The sequence below is a fragment of the Zingiber officinale genome, chromosome 8A (assembly GCF_018446385.1).
Source record: "Zingiber officinale cultivar Zhangliang chromosome 8A, Zo_v1.1, whole genome shotgun sequence".
NCBI lineage: Eukaryota > Viridiplantae > Streptophyta > Magnoliopsida > Zingiberales > Zingiberaceae > Zingiber > Zingiber officinale.
In genome coordinates this window covers 56,762,393-56,783,162 of record NC_056000.1, presented here as the reverse complement: position 1 = coordinate 56,783,162, position 20,770 = coordinate 56,762,393, and the positions used below count along the sequence as shown (strand labels likewise).

The 20,770-nt window shown below is 38.4% G+C and overlaps 2 protein-coding genes and 1 long non-coding RNA gene across 3 annotated transcripts; all 3 read left to right on the top strand.

Moving 5' to 3' along the window:
- Positions 1–17,252: 17,252 nt before the first annotated feature.
- LOC122010833 (60S ribosomal protein L9-like) lies at positions 17,253–17,690 on the top strand (the record flags this gene model as incomplete). Its single annotated transcript, XM_042567307.1, has 1 exon — positions 17,253–17,690. A coding segment is annotated over exon 1 (366 nt), but the record flags the coding sequence as incomplete, so codon positions are not given.
- Positions 17,691–17,724: 34 nt separating this feature from the next.
- On the top strand, positions 17,725–18,279 carry LOC122010832 (phytolongin Phyl2.1-like). Its single transcript, XM_042567306.1, has one exon. It carries the CDS (start codon positions 17,725–17,727, stop codon positions 18,127–18,129), a length of 405 nt encoding a protein of 134 aa, XP_042423240.1. The 3' UTR covers positions 18,130–18,279.
- Positions 18,280–20,286: 2,007 nt separating this feature from the next.
- On the top strand, positions 20,287–20,770 carry LOC122008304. Its single transcript, XR_006119259.1, has 3 exons — positions 20,287–20,321; positions 20,585–20,646; positions 20,729–20,770. It is a non-coding gene; the product is annotated as an uncharacterized LOC122008304 (long non-coding RNA).

The window sequence follows — 20,770 nt, the reverse complement described above, 5'->3', positions numbered from 1 at the left end:
ATTGTATTATTTTGATTCATATATGCATGGTTTGATGTTGATTTCATAGGTTTAATTCATGGGTACATCACATTTTTATGCATTGTCTTTATTTTGGGCTTAATTATTTTCCACTACTTACTCTCGAATTTTTACGCAGTCCGCAACATCATTCCAGATCCAGAGATCCAAAATTGCAGATTTCCAGATTTTCGGCACTTGAGTGGGTTTAGGGTTGTTCTAGCTCGCTGGGGGTGGTCCGTCGGCGTAGTTGAGCATACCTTGAACTGAGACGCAGCTGAGATGCTTCATTGAGGTCCAGAGTTGGGTGTTCTCGACTTTGGCATTCTTGTGTGATGGCAAGAGTGTGTTGCTTGATAGATTGGTTCTGAGAATGGATCGATTAGGGTTTATTTCATTTTGCTACTGTTTTATAGCTTAGAATAGATTCCTTTTATGTTTGTTAAGTTCTTATCATTGCAATTTAACATTTCTTTGTTTTGTTGAAGTTTAATTCATGTTTGGTAGTTGTAATTTATTGATACAATTTAGTTTAATTCTTGTTTGATGCTTAATTAATTGTTAAGTGCTTAATTTCTAAGTTAGGGTTTTGATTATGCTTTAGATCAGATTTAATTGCGTCTCGTTATTTCATATTTAGTTTAAGTGTGTTGATGGTTTAATTATGATGAAGGGTGACAATGCATTATGGTTTGATCATTGGCACATAGTTAGGTTTAACTATTGCTTTAGATTAATTTCTTATTCGCTGTGCTTTACTTTTGTTAGATTTAGATTCAAGCTTAAACCCCCATTTTCATATTAAAAACCCCAAAAATAGAAATAAAATACAATCCTAGATTACATCCAACTGTTAGTTCCTCGAGGATCGATCCTGGGCTCGTTATTACAACATGATTGTGTAGTAAAGGGCTCAGTGGAAAATACATTGTTAATTTGATTTACGGGTGTGACAGACTCGTTATCTAATTTTGGCGTCGTTGCCGGGGATCATATGCAATGTTTGGTAATTTTAGGATTGTTTTTATTTAGGAAAACCTAGAAATTTTGTTGTTTGATTGCTTTCATGATTATATATCCACGTGTTTGATTTTATTTGTTCCTGAGTCTTCTTATTTTATTTGCTAGTGTTTCAGTGTAAGAACAGGAAATTCTTTTGACCATGGATCCATATTATCAGCATTTTGGAGATTGGAGTCAGAGTTATTATTATCAGTCTCAGACTGGGATTTATGCGCCTGAATATCAGTATAAGGATGTACAAGAACAATTTGCAGAGTCAATTTGGAAATGTAATGAAGTTATGCAACAAATGAGTGAGCATCAAGAGCAACAATTTGCAAGGATACGGAATATTCAGAGTCAGTTAGATCAGATTGAATTATCCATCAATCAGTTGTAAGCACAAAACTCCAGTGGAGAGATGGAAAGTAGTGATTCTGTCAGGCTTGACCCTACTTCCATTTATCCACAAGAATTTTCTAGTTTTATTTGTGATGATGATGTAGTTGTTCAAGTTTCTGATTCTACTAATAGTGTTGCTTTAGGTGATGTGAATGATGCAGGTATTGTTGCAGAAGATGATTTAAGTGTAGGGGAATGCTTACTGGAAGCATTACCTCAAGAATCACCAAGAATTGAAGATGTAAGTGTAGGGACTTGTGCTATGGAGCCAAGCACCCAAGGATCACCACATGAAGTTGTACACTCACCATAACTAAAGTCTGAGCATTTACTAGGTGGAAAGGAGGTAACAATCCCTACTTTAAGTACCTTTCAACACGACAAGGTGAGAATTTCTTGTGAATTATCCAAAAATTTCATAGAGGTACCATTAATTGAATTTGTAGAATGTGATACCCATTTATCTTTTCATGATAGTGTTCGGAATGTATTGCTTATCTTTGCTTTTGCAGGACACAATAGATGTTTGAAATGGGTACTAAATCTGAACCGTCTACTACCTCTGGAAAAAGTTTTCAAGGGAAAAAGGATGAATAAAAAGAATTTAAGTGGAACCATGATTCCTCCACTTCCGAGGTGGCTTTTTCTTTTGAACCTTCTTTAACCATCGGGAATTCAAGGGGAGTTGGTCCCAATTTTGTTTTTTTTTTTGCATTTTAATTCATGCTTTGTGTCTAATAAATTCTTTATGAATTTCTTTAGTTTCATACTTTGCATTTTGTTTCCATACTTTGCTTTCATATTTTGCATTTGGTTTGGTATACATAGCATTTCAATTTTGAATAAATTCTCCAATGAATTTTCTAGTAATATTTTTAAGATGGTAAAAGTTTCTTAAATTTGATCATCAATTTTAGTTCATGTGACATGATTCGATGCTTTTCTTACATGATATTGGTTAGATTGGAGGTGGATTCCATTTTGATCAATTGAGCTTGTTTGCAATAAAAAATTTACCTAGAGAGGACCACCTTAAGCCTAAATTGCATTATTTTCTTTTGTGTGGCATGCACTCATAGCTATTGAAACTCTAGAACTTGCTTTGCTTCTTTTCAAAGTCGCAATAGCATATGTATGCATAGAAATTAAGGATATTTATCATTCTTGTTTCTCATAACTTCCCATTTCTTTATCCACCAATTCCTTGAAATATTCTCATCTAGAATTCTGAATCTTATCATTTTTGCTTGTCATTCTTTTGTTGAAAGTTTTGGTTGAATCCTTGATGAGTTAGATTGCTAAGATGGAAAAGGTTTTAAGTGTGGGGGAAGAGATGATGAGAAGATGATTTTCTGGAAATGTTTAAGATGTTGCAAGGAGTCATGAAATATTGGTACAATTACTTGATTATGGAGTTGCTTAGTGAAATTTTGAAGTTGAAAATTGTGTACATTGATTTGTGCCAATTGTGTGCCAACTTTCTCTTTTAATTCTCAAATCATTGAGAAATTCAAGTAATGTATTGTATGCTCAATGACAAATGGTGTGACATTCTTTCCAAGTTTACATTGAATTGAAAATCTAGAAAACTTTCTTGGACCTGATTTCTAGCTGTAATTCTGATAATTCTGGATTCTGGGAATTGGAAATCTGCAATTTTCTATTGTTGGTGGAAATGGCAACATTTTATACCTCAATAATTGAACTCAATACCTGCATTTATATGACTGGAATCTGAAACAGTGGACTTGGTGTTCTGTTGCCAATTTTGTTCTGATTATGTTGATAAGGAAGCAATTGAAATGATAGTGTGAAAGCCTAACATTAGTAATGGTCATCTTTCCAATGAAGTAAAAGAGGAAAACAATGGAATCATTTCAGAAGTTGTTAAGTCGAGTCCTTGATGGTTAAAAGTTGAACTGCTGAATTGAAGCTGATGTTTTCTATTGTTGCAGAAGTGGATCTGAGCATGATTGAATCTGATCAGTGCTGGAAAATTCAAAGAAGCTGGAAATTCAAAAATGCAGAATTTGGTATCAAGGTGTATCAAAAATCAGAAGCAACATTTAAACAATTGAGAAGACCAAGTGAAGTCTTACAAGATGCAGAAACAAATGATATATCAACTTTTCCATGCCTTTTCGAACTCTAGAAACTAAAATGCAGAACTCCAAAACAGTGGCTGGCTGGAAATTGGATGCAGGATGAAGAAATAAAAGGAGATAGTGATGGTTGATTGGTTTTGTGAAGTGATATTCAATTCAAGAAATGGAAGTTCAGATCTGAATTGGAACAATGAAAACAAAAGCGAATGATGCTGAAAGAACAGGAAATCACCGAGAAGCAGTAACCCTGAAAATGCAGATTTTGTAGAATGAATTGGGCCTTTGTGTGCCAATTTGGGAAGAGAATTGTGATGAGTAAAAGCTGCTGGGAAATGGAAGCCCTTCGGATATGCATTGTAATGGTCTTAAGAGTCGAGATGATGAAGTATTGAGATTTCTTGTGGCTTAATAGTGACATATTGATACAAAAGTCCAGAATCTGTGTTTTCCTGCATAAATGGAGTTCAAGGATATTAATTCATGAAAAATTTTGAAACCCAGTTGATATTTGAGCGGTGATAAATGGATAACTTTCTTCTCCAAAGCTTATAAGAATTTAGGCAAGAAATTTGATACCAAACAGGGAAATAAAGCTAAAAATTAGAAACTGAAACAAAATTGCAGCTTTGGTCCATAGGTAATCTGTTGATTTGAGCCAAGTTCTCTTGCTATTCGAATCTAAAATAAATGGACTTTAAGCTGTTTTGATTCATTATTAAATGTGCTATCTTCCAAGGATACTTGCTTGGGAAATTTGGATGAAAGGTCTTGAAGCAGAATTAGTATAAGCAAACTAAAAACAGTTTCATAATACCACTATGCCAAAGCTACAGGTTATCAGGGTTTTAATGGTTGATAAGGAATGGAAGACTTCAGAGATGGAACTTCAATTCCTGTTACATTGAATGTAATTCTCAAATGAATTAGAATGGAGTGTTATCTGTTTAAGAGATCAGATCAGTAAACTTTTAAAAAAATCTGAACTCTGGAATTGGGGATTCATGATGCTCCTGTTTGAAATCCAACTTGGTTATTTCTTCAACCATACAATGGGAGAATACTTACTCTGTTAATCAAGGGACAGGTTGCAATTATTGCTGTAAAGAAATCAGAAACTTACAGCAATGCATAACCTGCAATTTCATATCTCTGAAATCTATTCTGTGGCGTCTTGAAACAAAAATGCATAAGTGAAGTTTGAAAATCAGAACTTAATTTTCAGATTCAATTCCGGAAGCTCAAGTTATTTAATTTCATGATTGGATTCGAAATTCAACCAATTAGTGGTGGATCTGTAGCAACATTTTGAATTCAATGTCAGAACATCAAACTGATATGAACAGAAACACTTTGAAGTCCAATCAGATTGTAATTTCTTATTATGACAGTGCCAATTACCACTCCACCAAATGGCCTCTGTTTACAATGAATTTGAATCAGACAAATTAGAGATAGAGAATGGAAGAAAATGCAGAAATTTCTGCAAAGGAAGCATTTCTGTGCTTTTCTATAAATGAGTTATAACAAGCTTGAGTTTCTAAAACCTGGAAAATTTTTTAGAGGATGAATTGATAAGGGTTTTAAGGAGCTCAATGAAAAGGAATTGGAATTTTTAGGAGCTAAATGATGATTAGTTGATACAAAGTCAAGGACTTATGTAGGAAATGCTGAAATCTATTTTTTTGCTGAGTGGAATGCATATTTAAGTCATTCATTCATGGAAAAATTTAAATCCATCTGTTGTTTTAGTGTTGATAGATGTTTAACTTGTTTCACCAGAAATTATTTGATTTTAGGCTGAAAGTTGAATACAAATCAGAGGTGCAAACCAAAGGCTAGAAACTGAAAATCTACTCTGTAGTAATACCAGTTTCTTAAAATGCAGAGTTAGAATCCGTTTAGGTTTGGCTGTAGAATCTGTCCAAAGCATTAAGCAAAGAATCTTTGCTGAGCTGGAATCTTTATTCAGTAATTCAAAGGGTCTGTTCTGGAATTTTACAGAGTATGCCAATTTGATCTATAGTTTCTGCAGAATTCGATTATCAGCTTGAGTTAGAATTCAAGAGCTCCAACCAAATGTTTGCAATCTTCCATGACAACACTCTTGTACCATGATGTAGAGCATACATTTCCAAAGATGCAGGACCTGGAATTATATAGTTATATCCATTTCATCAAGGTCTGAATTCTAATTTTGTTGCTGAATTCTGTTATTTACCTTGCCGTTTCTGAAGATTGCAGAATTCAGAATGTAATGGAATGCTGGATATGGAATCAGAGCCATGCAATTGTGTCAAACTTTCAATACATTTGTTGATCAGGAAAAGCTGTTGAAGTTTGTAGCAGTGGACTTTTACAGCAGCAAGGAGCTTGGAATTATGAATCACTGCCAGTTTGTGCCGAGCATCCTATCATGAATTGAATCAACACCAATTGCACTTTGTAGTGGCACAAAGGAAGTGTATCAGGTTGAGAACCAAGTACACGTGGCAAATTCAATTTGCAACTTTTGATCTTTGGCCATTTCAAGTTTCTGTGATCAAGCTGCAGGAGAGGCTGAATTTTTAATGAATCAAGTTGAAAGTCCTATATAGCAATGAACACTATACTTCTTTGTGAGATGAAATCTTTAGTGTAATTTCAGATTGCTTAATTCTGGAAATCTGCATGAATAGAATGGAGAGGCTGGAATTCTGATTGTTGTTATTGATGGTATCAATGCTATGCAGAACTTTGATTTTCGGAGCTAAGTTGTGACATAAATTGTGCTTTACTTCTTGTATATGTGCAGTAATTTCGTAATCCAAGCATATTTAGCAAACTAATTGACTGTTCAGAACTGAATTAAAATGAAATAGAATTCAGAAAAAGGAAAAAAAAACTGTGACTTTGTTGTTGTGCAAAAACAGTGTGAATCTTTTCTAAAATCGTGTTTGTGTTAAATGATGCCTTATTTCCAGCTGATTTCTAACCAAACATTGCTTTAAATCTGATTTTATTGGAACTGCAGATTGTTGAAGTTGCTAATTTTTCCAGCTGCATTACAGTGCTGAAATCAGTAAGTAGGGATTCAAATGGATTGTCTTTCGAAGGATAGATGGATATGTTTCATTGCCCGAGACGACCATTGTTTTAAGTGTGGGGGAGGGAACTCTTCTCCATGAGGTGAGTTGAGATTATTTTATTTTCAAAATGCTGAAATTGAAGTGTAAAAACAATGAAGAAGAAAGGAAAAACAGTGGCAAAACAAAAGAGTATCAAGTGTGGAGATAGAGTATCAAGAATTTTGGATTGCCATCAAATTGAAGGGGAGTTTAGCTTGATCTTTTGTATTGATAATAACAAATGGTATTCATCTTTTACACATCAAAATTGGTCAACTCATCAAGTATATTCCTCAAATACTCTCATTCTCTCATTTTCTTCATTAATGCCTTTTCTTTTGCTACTACATTCATTTCATTGTCCTTTTTTTATTCCATTTCAATTCTTGATGATAAATTCCTTTTGATTCATGTATGCTATGTTTATAGTGGTGGAGAATTAGAAAATAAGCAAGTTTATGGTAGTGAAATGTTATCAGTTGCATTGAGTGAGCTCCAATTATACATATTTTTGAATGGGAGAGCTAGAATACGTAAATCTCTTGTGAGATTTCTTTGCTTAATTTTTCAATTGGATAGAAACTACCATACCTACTAATTATTGTTTGAATTGTATTCATGATTGTTAGAGATCTTTAGATGGTCTTAGTTAAATTCTTTTTACTACTTCTAGGTATTGCTAGGGAATTTTTTGTGGAGATATTTTTTAGTTTTCTTTACTTGCACGGGACGTTCAAGACTAAGTGTGGGAGATTTGATAACCATGATTTCATTGTATTATTTTGATTCATATATGCATGGTTTGATATTGATTTCATAGGTTTAAATTATGGTTACATCACATTTTTATGCATTGTCTTTATTTTGGGCTTAATTATAAATTATCTTATTTTTGGTGTTATTTGATGCTAATATTTTATTCATATTTTGTAGGCATCAAAGGATCTTTGATTTGGATCAATTCGAAGCGATATTGGGCTCGAATCGGAGTTTAAACGAGACGATCAAACCTTGGAGTTATTTGGACCGTTCATCTACAATCAAGCAGATCTGAGACATCCATTGAAGATTTGGCCCATCCAACCTAATGAGGAGGAGATCTCAGCCATAGATGAAGATCCAAAGGTTTGATTCAGATCTGAGTTCATACAACCATTGATCAAGCCCAAATTAATCTGGACTGTTCATCGAAGATTGGGCAGATCAGAACAATCAAGTGAAGATCTGGTCGATTCGACCTTAGGGAGAGTAGATCTAGACCCTAGATCAAGTTCAGTACTTTCGGATCGGATTTTAGGCGAGTTTCCACTGTTGATCAAGCTCCAAATCAATTTCAGCCATCCGTTCAGATCTGGATCAGATTTAAACCCAGAAGCTACAGTGTTTTCCAGTGTCGATCTCTTCACACTGTCCTTCATCCCGCGGCGAGCATCTCCGAGAGTTTCGACCCCGATTCCTTCTCCAATCAATCTCTCGAGCTTCAACCTCGGTGGAGAGCTTCTCGGCGGCCTCATCCCGATCATCTGGAGCCTCCGATGGGTGTTTCCTCCGGCGGAAATCTGTTCACAACATTTCTCTGTTCCAGTGCCGATTTGGTGGTGTTCTTCCAACCGGTGGCTCTGATTCCCATCAGTGACGCTTGGAGGTGATCCGCTGACGTTATTGAGTTTCATCCGATGCCCATCCGCAGTCCGCAACATCATTCCAGATCCAGAGATCCAGAATTGTAGATTTCCAGATTTTCGGCACTTGAGTGGGTTTAGGGTTGTTCTAGCTCGCTGGGGGTGGTTCGTCGACGTAGTTTAGCATACCTTGAACTGAGACGCAGCTGAGATGCTTCATTGAGGTCTAGAGTTGGGTGTTCTCGACTTTGGTATTCTTGTGTGACGACAAGAGTGTGTTGCATAATAGATTGGTTGTGAGAATGGATCGGTTAGGGTTTATTTCATTTTGCTACTGTTTTATAACTTAGAACAAATTCCTTTTATGTTTGTTAAGTTCTTATCATTGCAATTTAGCATTTCTTTATTTTGTTGAAGTTTAATTCATGTTTGGTAGTTGTAATTTCATTGATACAATTTAGTTTAATTCTTGTTTGATGCTTAGTTAATTGTTAAGTGTTTAATTTCTAAGTTAGGGTTTTGATTATGCTTTAGATCAGATTTAATTGCGTCTCGTTATTTCATATTTAGTTTAAGTGTGTTGATGGTTTAATTATGATGTAGGGTGACAATGCGTTATGGTTTGATCATTGGCACATAGTTAGGTTTAACTATTGCTTTAGATTAATTTCTTATTTACTGTGCTTTACTTTTGTTAGATTTAGATTCAAGCTTAGATCCCCATTTTCATATTAAAGACCTCAAAAATAGAAATAAAATACAATCCTAGATTACATCCAACTGTTAGTTCCTCGAGGATCAATCCTGGGCTCGTTATTATAACATGATTATGTAGTAAAGGGATTCAGTGGAAAATACATTGTTAATTTGATTTACGGGTGTGACAGACTCGTTATCAAATTTTCCAGCGAAATTCATCGATCAAACAAGTGGTATCAGAGTAGGTACCGCTCTGATTTGGTGCAACCACCAATAAGACAAGGCAGTGAAACCTTTTTCATTTTATTTTCGATTTTCAGTTTTTTTCTTTATTTTCCAAACTGGTACTATTACCTCTTTGGAAAATTTTTTTCGTTGCTATTAATCTGACTTGGTGCAACACCAATTCAATTTTTTTTTCAGTTTATCTTTTCTTCTCCCGCACTTCTAATCCAAGACCAAGTCTTGGGACTCTCTATGTCTATTTTTTTCCTTGTGTGTAGGTTAATTATGTCAAAAATTGAAGTCTTCAACACAGTACGCCCTCCCCTATTCAACGGGGATGATTTTCTGTACTGGAAGAGGCTGTGGCCTGAGCTAGGATTTGAACCTTAGACCTCTTACTTGAGATTGGTTTAAGTAACCATTAGGTGGTGGTAAAGCATCACATGAGCAATATGAAACAATTTATTATATGTAGATTATGTGTGAAGAGATTCTCCAACTTCCACTTAGTATAAAAGGGGATGTATGAGATCAAAACCTAATTTTGATCACCTCTTCTCCTCTAGTCGAAACTTCTCCTCCCTCCTTTCAAGTTTCGGCCAAGAACCCTAGGGCTCCAAGCCTTAAGGCTTTCCAAGGGGAGAATCTAAGGAGAGGGTCTCTCCCAAGGAGGTAGTTCGCGCGAGGAAGGGTGGCTTGGAGATTAAAGCGTGCAAAAGAGAGTATTGTCTTCCCTACATCTTATAGTAGTAAAATCTAGTGAAAAGATGTAAGTATCTCTCACCTGCAGTATGAGTAGCTTCAGTAATACATGTTACGATATGTTTTAAGCATGTTGCATGTTATGATATGCTTATTACATGTTAAAATAGATAGATACTATGATATGTAAGATGCCCTCTAAAGTTTTGGGATCAAGAGCATGTTTAGAACATCTTGATTTGCTTCCCATTAAGTTTTGGGACTAAGAAGAATAATCAGGTGCCTAAAGTGCTTCCCTATAAGTATGGGGAAAATTAAGCGCACATAAGGTGTTTGGCTAAATGCCAAGCAAGTGCAAGTATAAGAAATTAATAGTTAAAAGAAAATATTTTACTTTAGAAAGGCATGTACTGGACACAAGGTCCATGGGTGGGCTCCTAGATCGCCCCTAGGCTCCTGGACCGCCTAGTAGTACCTTGATAGGTTCGAGATTAGCTACCTCGGATCTTATTAAGGATACACGCAAAGTGGTACAATGTCGGTCCCAAGCAAGTGATTATTATTTTCACTAATTATGTAAAACAAACTTCATGGGTTGTCTTAGTGGAAGTTTCCTAAGTTGAGAATTTGAGGTATATTGTGTAGCTTTGATGAACTCTATAATATGCCCAAAATCCTGTGTTCCTTACACTACTAGCATGGTTTTTAAGTTGATGGTTTGCATGATAAACTAGTTTAAAAATATATGTCATGTATATATTTCCGAAGTATGGTTTTAGTGTCAGTTACTGTCAAGTGCATGTTTGTGTTTCCCTAAGTAGTTATTAAAGCATGTTTACATTGTTGCATTTCCCTCAAGCAGTTTTAAAAGCCATGTACTCTTTTAATGTATCATTTTGTGAGTAGATGGTACTTACTAAGCATCCGCTTATAGATTTGCATTTCCTTATACTGCAGATAAAGGAAAAGGAAAGCTTGAGTAAGAGGAGGCAGCAGGAGCAGTGTGTGTGTGTGTGTGTGTGTGTGTGTGTGTGATGGAATAATGGAAGGAGATCAGAGAATTTGTTATTGTGGGGACATGTTAGAACTTGAGTATTTTCTTCTCTCTGCTTTACATAAAATACTGTCACTAATTGTTTAGGATAAATTTATTGATTTGGCAGAATTTAGAGTGGCATGGATAAGTGGAAAGAGAGGAGAACAAGCTCTTTGGTAGAGCAGGGTTAGACCCTTCGCATGGCTCGTGGCACGGTCGTGCGGGTTCACACGGCCTCCCACTGCCTGCTTTCGGCTAAGGTGACACGGCCGTGTGGAATCACATGGACATGCACCTCTTCCCCTCGGCCAAGGTGACATGGCCGTGAGGAATCACACGACCGTTCACCTCTTCCTCTCGGTCAAAGCTACACGACCGTGTGGGTTCACACGGCCGTGTCTCTCTTCCTCTCGGTCGGAGTGACACGGTCGTGTGGGTTCACACCGTCGTGCCCCTCTTCTCCGCTGCCAAGGGTCACGGTCTTGTGACCCTCACACGCCCATGCCCTGCGCTAGCCGGGAATACACTACCTATCATGGACACATGACCCTGACTCGTTAGAAGCTTTAGACTCCCCTTCAGCTCTGCTTGGCTCCAAGTCATGTCCTACCAATCGTAACAAGTTAAAATATATCTATGGACTGAGCATGATGTAATAGGTAGGAATGCCGAAATTTACAATATACAGAAAAGGGTAACGTTTGTCCTATAAGTTAAGGTTTGTAGAAAGGCGGACATTACAGTTTGGTATCAGAGCTAGTTCCATCTTTTCGTCACACACATCAAGCATTGATCCTGCAGCTTCCAAGTAAGAAAGTAACTTTCCATAACTTTTACGCATTTATTCCTGTTATGATTAGTAAGAACTGTTGTTAAGATTTAGTATGCTTATACATAAAGTACTAATAATAGTAAGTAAGAATGATGATAGGCTGACGCAAAATCTCACTTGTTGGTCCACGGATATGTATAATGGCTAGAGTACGACAGGCTAGACTGCCAAGAATTAATGAACCTCAATAAGAGACGAATGAGTTTGCACCACTGCGCAACCTCTTAGAAGTAGTAGCTCAGCTGCAGAGACAATTGGCGGAGCAGCAGCAGGTTATTGCCACCCTGGCTGCTAATCAGCAAGCCTCTCTTGTAGTCCCATATATGGTGACCTGAACATGAGATAGCGGAGATGGTTTGAACTGTTCAAAGACTATGACTGTGAAATCCTCTATCATCCAGGGAAGGTGAACAAAGTGGTAGATGCACTAAGTAGGAAATCTTGTGTCGCTCTATTATCCTTATCTGCCATGGCCCCTCCCCTCCAGAAAGAAATAGAAAATTTTGGACTTGAAATCGTTGTTGGGCAACTCTCCACTTTGACATTAGAGTCAGCCCTGCTTGCAGATATACAAAAGGGGCAGGAGGAAGATCTTATTATTCAGAAAATCAAGCAGGGAATATAGAAAGGAGGAAATGGAGAGTTCCGGGTATCAGACCATGGGGTACTATATTATGGTGATCGCCTATGTGTCCCTAATCAAGAAGAGCTGCGTAAGAAAATTCTAGATGAAGCCCATGGAACACCCTATGCAATTCATCCTAGTTCCACCATGATGTACCAAGATATAAAGGAATGCTTCTGGTGGTCTGGAATGAAAAGAGATATCGCAAGATATGTCAGTACCTACCTGACATGCCAACGGGTTAAAGCAGAACATCAGAGATCGGGCGGAGTTCTGCAGCCTATCCAAATTCCAGAGTAGAAGTGGAAGGATATATCTATGGACTTCATAGTAGGACTACCCAGAACCACGAATGGTTACGATGCTATCTGGGTAATAGTGGATAGATTGACTAAGTCTGCTCATTTTCTAGCTATCAGAATATCCTACTCTATTGAACAGCTAGTGCAATTGTACGTTAAAGAGGTCATCAGATTGCATGGAGTTCCCAAGACCATAATTTCTGATAGAGATGGTCGCTTTACTTCTCACTTCTGGGAGTGTGTTCAAAGAGCTCTTGGCACTAAGCTGCGATTTAGTACCACATTTCATCATCAAACTAATGGGAAAACAGAACAAGTAAATCAATTCCTGGAGGATATGCTATGGGCTTGTGCCTTATATTTCAAAGGGAGTTGGTGTCGATACCGATGTTTAGCGGAATTCACATATAATAATAGCTATCAAGTTACTATCAGATTGACACCCTACGAGGCTCTATATGGGAGGAGATGTAGATCCCCTATCTGTTGGTATGAATGTGGTGAAAAGAAAGAAATGGGACTCTAGACAGATCTTATCGAGGACACCACCAAAGCCATTCAGAACATTCGCCAGAGGATAGAAACAGCTCAGAGCCGGCAGAAGAGCTATGCGGATGTGCGCTGTAGACCACTAGAATTTGATGTTGGGGACTCAATGTTTCTTAAAGTAGCTCCTATGAAAGGAGTAATGAGGTTTGGAAAGCAGGGGAAGTTGAGTCCACGTTATGTGGGGCCATACCGGATCACTAGAAGGGTTGGCAAGGTAGCTTAGGAGCTGGAACTACTGCAGGAAATATCAGCCATTCATAATGTATTTCATGTCTCAATGCTGAAGAAACTGTTGGGGTTGCATGGCTGCAAACATAGTTCCACATCGAAAACACATGGGAAAGATCATGGGTTTATAAAGAAAAAGATATCTACATTGGCATGAGGCCTTTTGGGGAGAGCCCAAGAGCAAAGTCATGAGGGCCTAGGACTGCATTGTGGAGATATTTAAATTCTTTTCGATCCAACAATTGGTATCAGAGCCCGGACTCCAGAAGGTTTAACCGCCGACTGTGCACAAGAGCTATGGTCTGATTGAGCCATATGGGTACAATATTGACCTTGAACAAAGAAAGTGGGGGCTCCTATGTTCAGATCAAGAGGACCAGACACCAGACAGGAAGTCCTAGTGTCGGCTAGGCAAGAAAGTCCTAGTAGGTCGGATGGACCGAGGGGTAGGAAGACCTTGTGGGTCGGGATCGGATGTGGGAAGCCCATGGTCCTTTGTTTGAGGGGGGGGGGGGGGGGGAATGTTGGGGTTGCAAGGTTGCAAACACAGTCCCACATCGAAAACACATGGGAAAGATCATGGGTTTATAAAGAAAAAAGATATCTGCATTGACATGAGGCCTTTTGGGGAGAACCCAAGAGTAAAGCCATGAGGGCCTAGGCCTAAAGTGGACAATATCATGCCATTTTGAAGATATCTAAATTCTTTTCAATCCAATAGAAGCATGTTCCTAATGCAAAACAAGTGATTGAGCCATAGACGATACAGGTTCAAGAGGATCTTAGTTATGAAAGTCAACCTATTCAGATAATAGATCGAGAAGTTAAGAAGCTGAAGAATAAAGAGATACCATTAGTGAAAGTGCTATGGCAAAGTCAGCAGCATGAAGAGGAAACATGGGAACGCAAGGACGATATAAGACAGAAGTATCCACAATTGTTCTAAGTTCAAGGACGAACTTTTTATATGGTGTGGGGGATTGTAACACCCGTAAATTTCCTCTATTCTAAAAGAGAAAAAAAAGAAATAGAAGAAGAAAAAAGAAATAAAAATATATTCATAAATAGCCCGGGCTAGGATTTGAACCTGAGACCTCTTAGTTGAGATTGGTTTAAGTAGCCATTAGGTGGTGGTAAAACATCACATGAGCAATATGAAACAATTTATTATATGTAGATTATGTGTGAAGAGTGCTCCAACTTCCACTTAGTATAAAAGGGGATGTATGAGATCAAAACCTAATTTTGATCTCCTCTTCTCCTCTAGCCGAAACTTCTCCTCCCTCCTTTCAAGTTTCGGCCAAGAACCCTAGGGCTCCAAGCCTTAAGACTTTGCAAGGGGAGAATCAAAGGAGAGAGTCTCTTACAAAGAGGTAGTTCGCGCGAGGAAGGGTGTCTTGGAGATTTAAAGTGTGCAAGAGAGAAGATTATCTTCCCTACATCTTATAGTAATAAGATCTAGCGAAAAGATGTAAGTATCTCTCACCTGCAGTATGAGTAGCTTTGGTAATACATGTTACGATATGTTTTAAGCGTGTTGCATGTTATGATATGCTTATTGCATGTTAAAGGAGATAGATGCTATGATATGTAAGATGCCCTCTAAAGTTTTGAGATCAAGAGTATGTTTAGATCATCTTGATTTGCATCCCATTAAGTTTTGGGACTAAGAAATATAATTAGGTGCCTAAAGTGCTTCCCTATAAGTATAGGAGAAATTAAGCACACATAAGGTGTTTGGCTAAATTCCAAGCGAGTGCAAGTACAAGAAATTAATAGTTAAAAGAAAGAATTTTATTTTAAAAAGACATGTACTGGACACAAGGTCCATGGGTGGGCTCCTAGATCGCCCCTAGGCTCCTGGACCGCCTAGTAGTATCTTGATAGGTTCGAGATTAGCTACTTTGGATCTTATTAAGGATACACGCAAAGTGGTATAATGTCGGGGCCAAGCAAGTGATTATTATTTTCACTAATTATGTAAAACAAACTTCATAGGTTGTCTTTGTGGAAGTTTCCTAAGTTAAGAATTTGAGTTATATTGTGTAGCATTGATGAACTCTATAATATGCCCAGAATCCTGTGTTCCTTACACTACTAGCATGGTTTTTAAGTTGATGGTTTGCATGATAAACTGGTTTAAAAATATATGTCATGTATATATTTCCGAAGTATGGTTTTAGTGTGAGTTACTGTCAAGTGCATGTTTGTGTTTCCCTAAGTAGTTTTTAAAGCATGTTTACATTGTTGCATTTTCCTCAAGCAGTTTTAAAAAGCATGTCCTCTTTTAATGTATCGTTTTATGAGCAGATGGTTCTTACTAAGCATCCGCTTATAGATTTTCATTTCTTTATACTGTAGATAAAGGAAGTGTTGCAGATAAAGGTTGACGGGCGTCAGGGGTGGCCAGGACATGTTGCATCATATGCACTGACCGCGTCAGGGGTTCACATGGCCGTGTCTCTCTTCCTCTCAATCGAAGTGACATGACCGTGTGGGTTCACACGGCCGTGCCACTCTTCTCTTCTACCAAGGGTCACGACCGTATGCCCCTCACACGGTGGTGCCCCTGCGCCAGCCGGGAGTACACTACCTGTCAGGGCCACACAACCCAGACTCGTTAGAAGCTTTAGACTCCCCTCCGGCTCTGCTTGGCTCCAAGTCATGTCCTACCAGTCATAACAAGTTAGAATATATCTATGGACTGAACAAGATGTAATAGGTAGGAATGCTGAAATTTACGATATACAGAAAGGGTAACGTTTGTTCTGTAAGTTAAGGTTAGTAGAAGATTGGGAGTTATAGTTGCAGCAGGTTGCTCTGTCAAGGGCTCCGCTGGTCCACTCATGGGTAGTGTAACACAGCGTGGTAGCAGGATAGTGATCCCTCCTCTGGATTGCACTACAAGAAAAACCCTCATAGACATCGGTGGAATAACAACGGTTTTAAGCAAAAACCGATGTCTTTGAGTATTTTACACCAATTTTTCCAAAAACCGATATCTATGAGGGCAGATTTTCGCTCATAGACATCGATTTTTTAGCCGATGTCTATGAGCGCCTTTTTTTTCGTTAATAGACACCGATTTTAACAGCGGTTTTTAAAACCCAGTGTCTATGATAAATAAAATAATTTAATTTTTCCACCAATACTTAACCAAAATTTACAACACTTCCCTCTTCCCTCCAAACCTAAACCTTCCTCTTCCTAGATCGCGCCGTCCTTCCCCTTCCTAGATCGACGCCCTTCCTCTCCCGATCAGGATCAACACACGACTCCCTTGTGAGGTCTGCGGAATGCCCCGCTTTCCCAAACGACCACATCCATATCCTCTTTCCCCTTCTCTTCTCCTCTCCCTTCTGTCTTTGCCCTCTTACGGGTTGCTCCATCTCTTAGGGTTTCTTCTCCTCATGCTTTCTGGTTTCTCCGTTGATTCGTCGGCGGCCTTTTCCCCAGAAATCATCTTGATTCCATTGCTGTTTTCGCTGCTGGTGCTCAGATTTGGCTCCTCAGGGCTGCTCCTTCGTCGTCTGCACTCATGGCGGCTCTCGTCAAACACGGAGGTGATCCCTTGTTGATCCTTGTGTGCTTAGCTTGTTTCTTAGTATTTTCTTGGAGGAAATCGGTCGGCTCTGGGCTAGATCTGTTGGGATTTTTGAGTTCCTTGTTGGAATTTCTTTGCACTGGTTGTTTTGATGGCTAGACTTTCTTTTGAGGGGTTTAAAGCTTGTTAAATTAAGGTGATGGTGTAGATCTATTAATATTTTTTAGTATTTACTTTTATTCTTGTTAAATTAAGCTTTTATTCTTTTGAGGGGTTTTGAGTAGGACTAGGGTTTCTCTACTCGTTCGTTCTCGAGTCAGCGGCGGATCGTGAGACAGCCGGCGAAGATGAAGACCATCCTGTCCTCGCAGACGATGGATATCCCTGAGGGCGTCACTGTGAAGGTGAACGCTAAGATCGTGGAGGTGGAGGGCCCGCGTGGCAAGCTCACCCGCGACTTCAAGCATCTCAATCTCGACTTCGAGCTCATTGAGGGCGGGAAGAAGCTGAAGGTGGACGCTTGGTTCGGATCTCGGAAGACTACGGCCGCCATCCGCACCTCCTTAAGCCACATCGATAACCTGATCACGGGGGTCACAAAGGGGTACCGCTACAAAATGCGGTTGGTCTATGCCCACTTTCCCATCAACGCCTCCATCACTCCCAACAACAGCTGCATTGAGATCAGGAACTTCCTTGGGGAGAAAAAGGTCCCACACCGAGGCCGACAAGACGTTCGGCTTCCTGATGCGCGGCGGCTACACCTTCTTCGCCATCGACGACGACGCCGGCGCCGGCAACGCCGAGATGCTCGCCTTCCTCGAGCGCCTACGCGAGGCCTACGAGAACGCTCACAGGAAGGGCAAGATCGATGGAGAGGTGCTCAACTGGGTCCTTCGGGTCGAATCCGGTGGGAAACCCAAGAACGGGTCTAAGAACGATGGAGCCCTCAAGATCGAGGCGTTCCCGGGGTCTCCGGGTGGCGTGATCTCAATGAGCCGGAGCTTGAGCTCCAGGCTCACGGGGCAGCAGCGCGCGACTAAGTTGTGGTGGCGCCGAGTGAAGATCGTAGCCGCCGTCGACGTGCTGCTCTGCCTCACGATGCTCGCGATCTGGTTAGTGGTCTGTGGAGGTTTTCAATGCCTTTCTTGATTGTTTCCGTCGGCATTCTTCTGTTTCGAATTGGCACAAAGGTGCAAATTTTTTTTTAACGAGTTTCACGGATCGACATCTTGTCCATGTTTCTCTTGAATCTATTCCTCCCCAAAGCGCCTTTCTTCTTCCTCTTCTTGTAGATATAGATTCAAACAGGCACAAGACGTTCAATCAAAACCAGCTGCTTGAATTTCATCTGCTGTAAATATCTTCCTGAACGTCTAATAATGTTAAATCAGATTCAATTTCATGTTCATAATCTTTTTCATGACCTATCAAATCTCAATTTATTGTTAATTTCGCAAGGTTAATTTTGAAATTTCTGAAGCATTCATACATGTGGCATTTTCTCATTAGAAAGATCCAAACTTTCATGAAGAAATAAATAGTCATCAAATAGCTAAATTAACAATTGTTGCTAGATCCAAACGGTTTTTCATTAATTTTTAACACCCCTTGGTACGAAGCAAGACTCCAACTAAGTGGAGTTGGTCAAAGGAAGAGACTCTATATGGATCCAACTATGCTAGTAGATTCAATGTCTTCCTATAGTAACGTGCATATTAATATCTTTCCATTCTCGTATATTGATCTAGGTGAATGTAAGTCATGTGATTCATGATTTGTCTTTTGGACCAAAGTATCCAGGGATCCATAATCCTCTTGATGGAAATGCAAGGATACTAGATGATACAAGTGGAACGTTCAAGTATTATATAAAGGTTGTTTCTGCCCTTTCATCTAATTGCAGGATTGTACTACGATGTTTTTTTTTTCTTGACATCTGAGGCTTTTCTTATATCTCATTAAACAAAAATTTTATCTTTTGATTTTTCAACCTACCATTTTTGGTTTCATTTATTGGATTAACCTGCATTAGCAAAAGTAGCACTCATTTACTTGTATTTTTCTGTGATTTCAACTGAGAAATTTACTCTCCCTGTAGTGAGATAAATATATATTGTTAAACCTCACGTCCTGGCGTTTACATTACTACTTAGTCTGTTATGGTTTTGTCAAACTCTAGCCACATCTTATTTTCTACACAGTTTGTGTAGTGATCTATAACCTTTTTGATTTTGCTCTTTTAATTAATATAATATGTAGAACACTAGTTTTCGATTGTCTTTAGATTCAATCTTGTAGTACTACCTTTTCCTTCTAAAAGACAAGAAAGAGGTTAATTGGTAATTCAATGCAGATTGTTCCAACGGAATACAGATACCTCTCTAAAGAAGTGTTGCCTACAAACCAGTTTTCTGTCACAGAATACTTTGTGCCAATGCGTGACTTTGATAGGTCATGGCCAGGTCAATGTCTCAAGCGTCATACTAATTTAACATACAAAATGATTTTTTTTTTTTTTGGGTAGAATTTTAACCTCATTTTTCCCTTTTCCTTTGAATAGCTGTTTTCTTCTTGTATGATCTGTCACCTATTACGGTGACAATAAGAGAAGAACGACATAGTTTTCTTCATTTCCTAACTTGGCTATGTGCCGTGCTTGGTGGCACATTTGCTTTAACAGGTACATGCTGATCTTTCTGACACTTTTCAATTTTTTAAAAATTTGCAAGATTTTTCTTGTACACGTCCAGAGATTTTTTGCCATATCTTTTGTTTAATTGATGCCGGTATATCGTCAGTAATTCATGTTAGTTACTTGAGGCCATTATAGTAATATGTGGGCTTCCTTGGAATTGGTTATGACATTGTTCTATTGTTCATGTGTTACTTTTTCCATTGATATTCTGATTTTCTTTTGATGCCTTGGAGTTGGATAAATATTATTCCTTTTGCTTTGATTCTGTTTAATTTTTACCAAGATTGTAGTTATATCTAAGAGGTCAAGGAATATGCAGGCCAAGGTTCGAGGTGCTCTCTAGCCCACATTTTGCACCTCCTTTGAGCTGGAGCATTGTTTTTTTTTTTTGGAAGAATTCATGTTCCTTTTCAATCTCATGTTTAATGAACCTTTCAATAAATTAGTGTTAATGTATTCGGATCACAGAATGTGAATTCACATCTATTGATTATGTGGAAGTTTAATTATAATCATGCCTCCTCCATGCTGCTTAGATTTATGAGGTTTAAGAATGAAGGAAGATTTATGTGAATTCACGGATCTGAAAAAGTACATCAGAAGTTTCCGCCAGAGCCATGAAATGATGCCACTAATGACTGTTAAGGTAAAAATTAATTTAAGAGCTGATTTTTTTTTCTACCACCCAATATGATGCATCAAAATTTGTTGAAATCCTCGTTACCAAGAGGTTGTTGAACAGCATCATGATTTCTCTCTGTTTCTTGAAAGGTTCTTTAAAAGATGTCAATTGTGCATCAACAACATGAATTTTAGGGCAGAAAATTTCTCTGCTTCCACTAGGGATAGGACACTAAATATTTGATAAATTATGGTACTTTTAGATTCTCACAAGGTCTCTTGCTGTAGATTTTGATGTATCAACTCTGCAAAGGAATTTCATTCTGTCATGGTCATGGAGTGTTGCACAGGTTGGAAAAAACTCATTCACCATCTTGTTTCAGTATGTTAAAGATAAGATCTTGTTGAATAATTTGCTCCTTAATTTTGCAGGGATCTTAAGCCTCACAATCTTTTAATGGACCGCAAGACTAT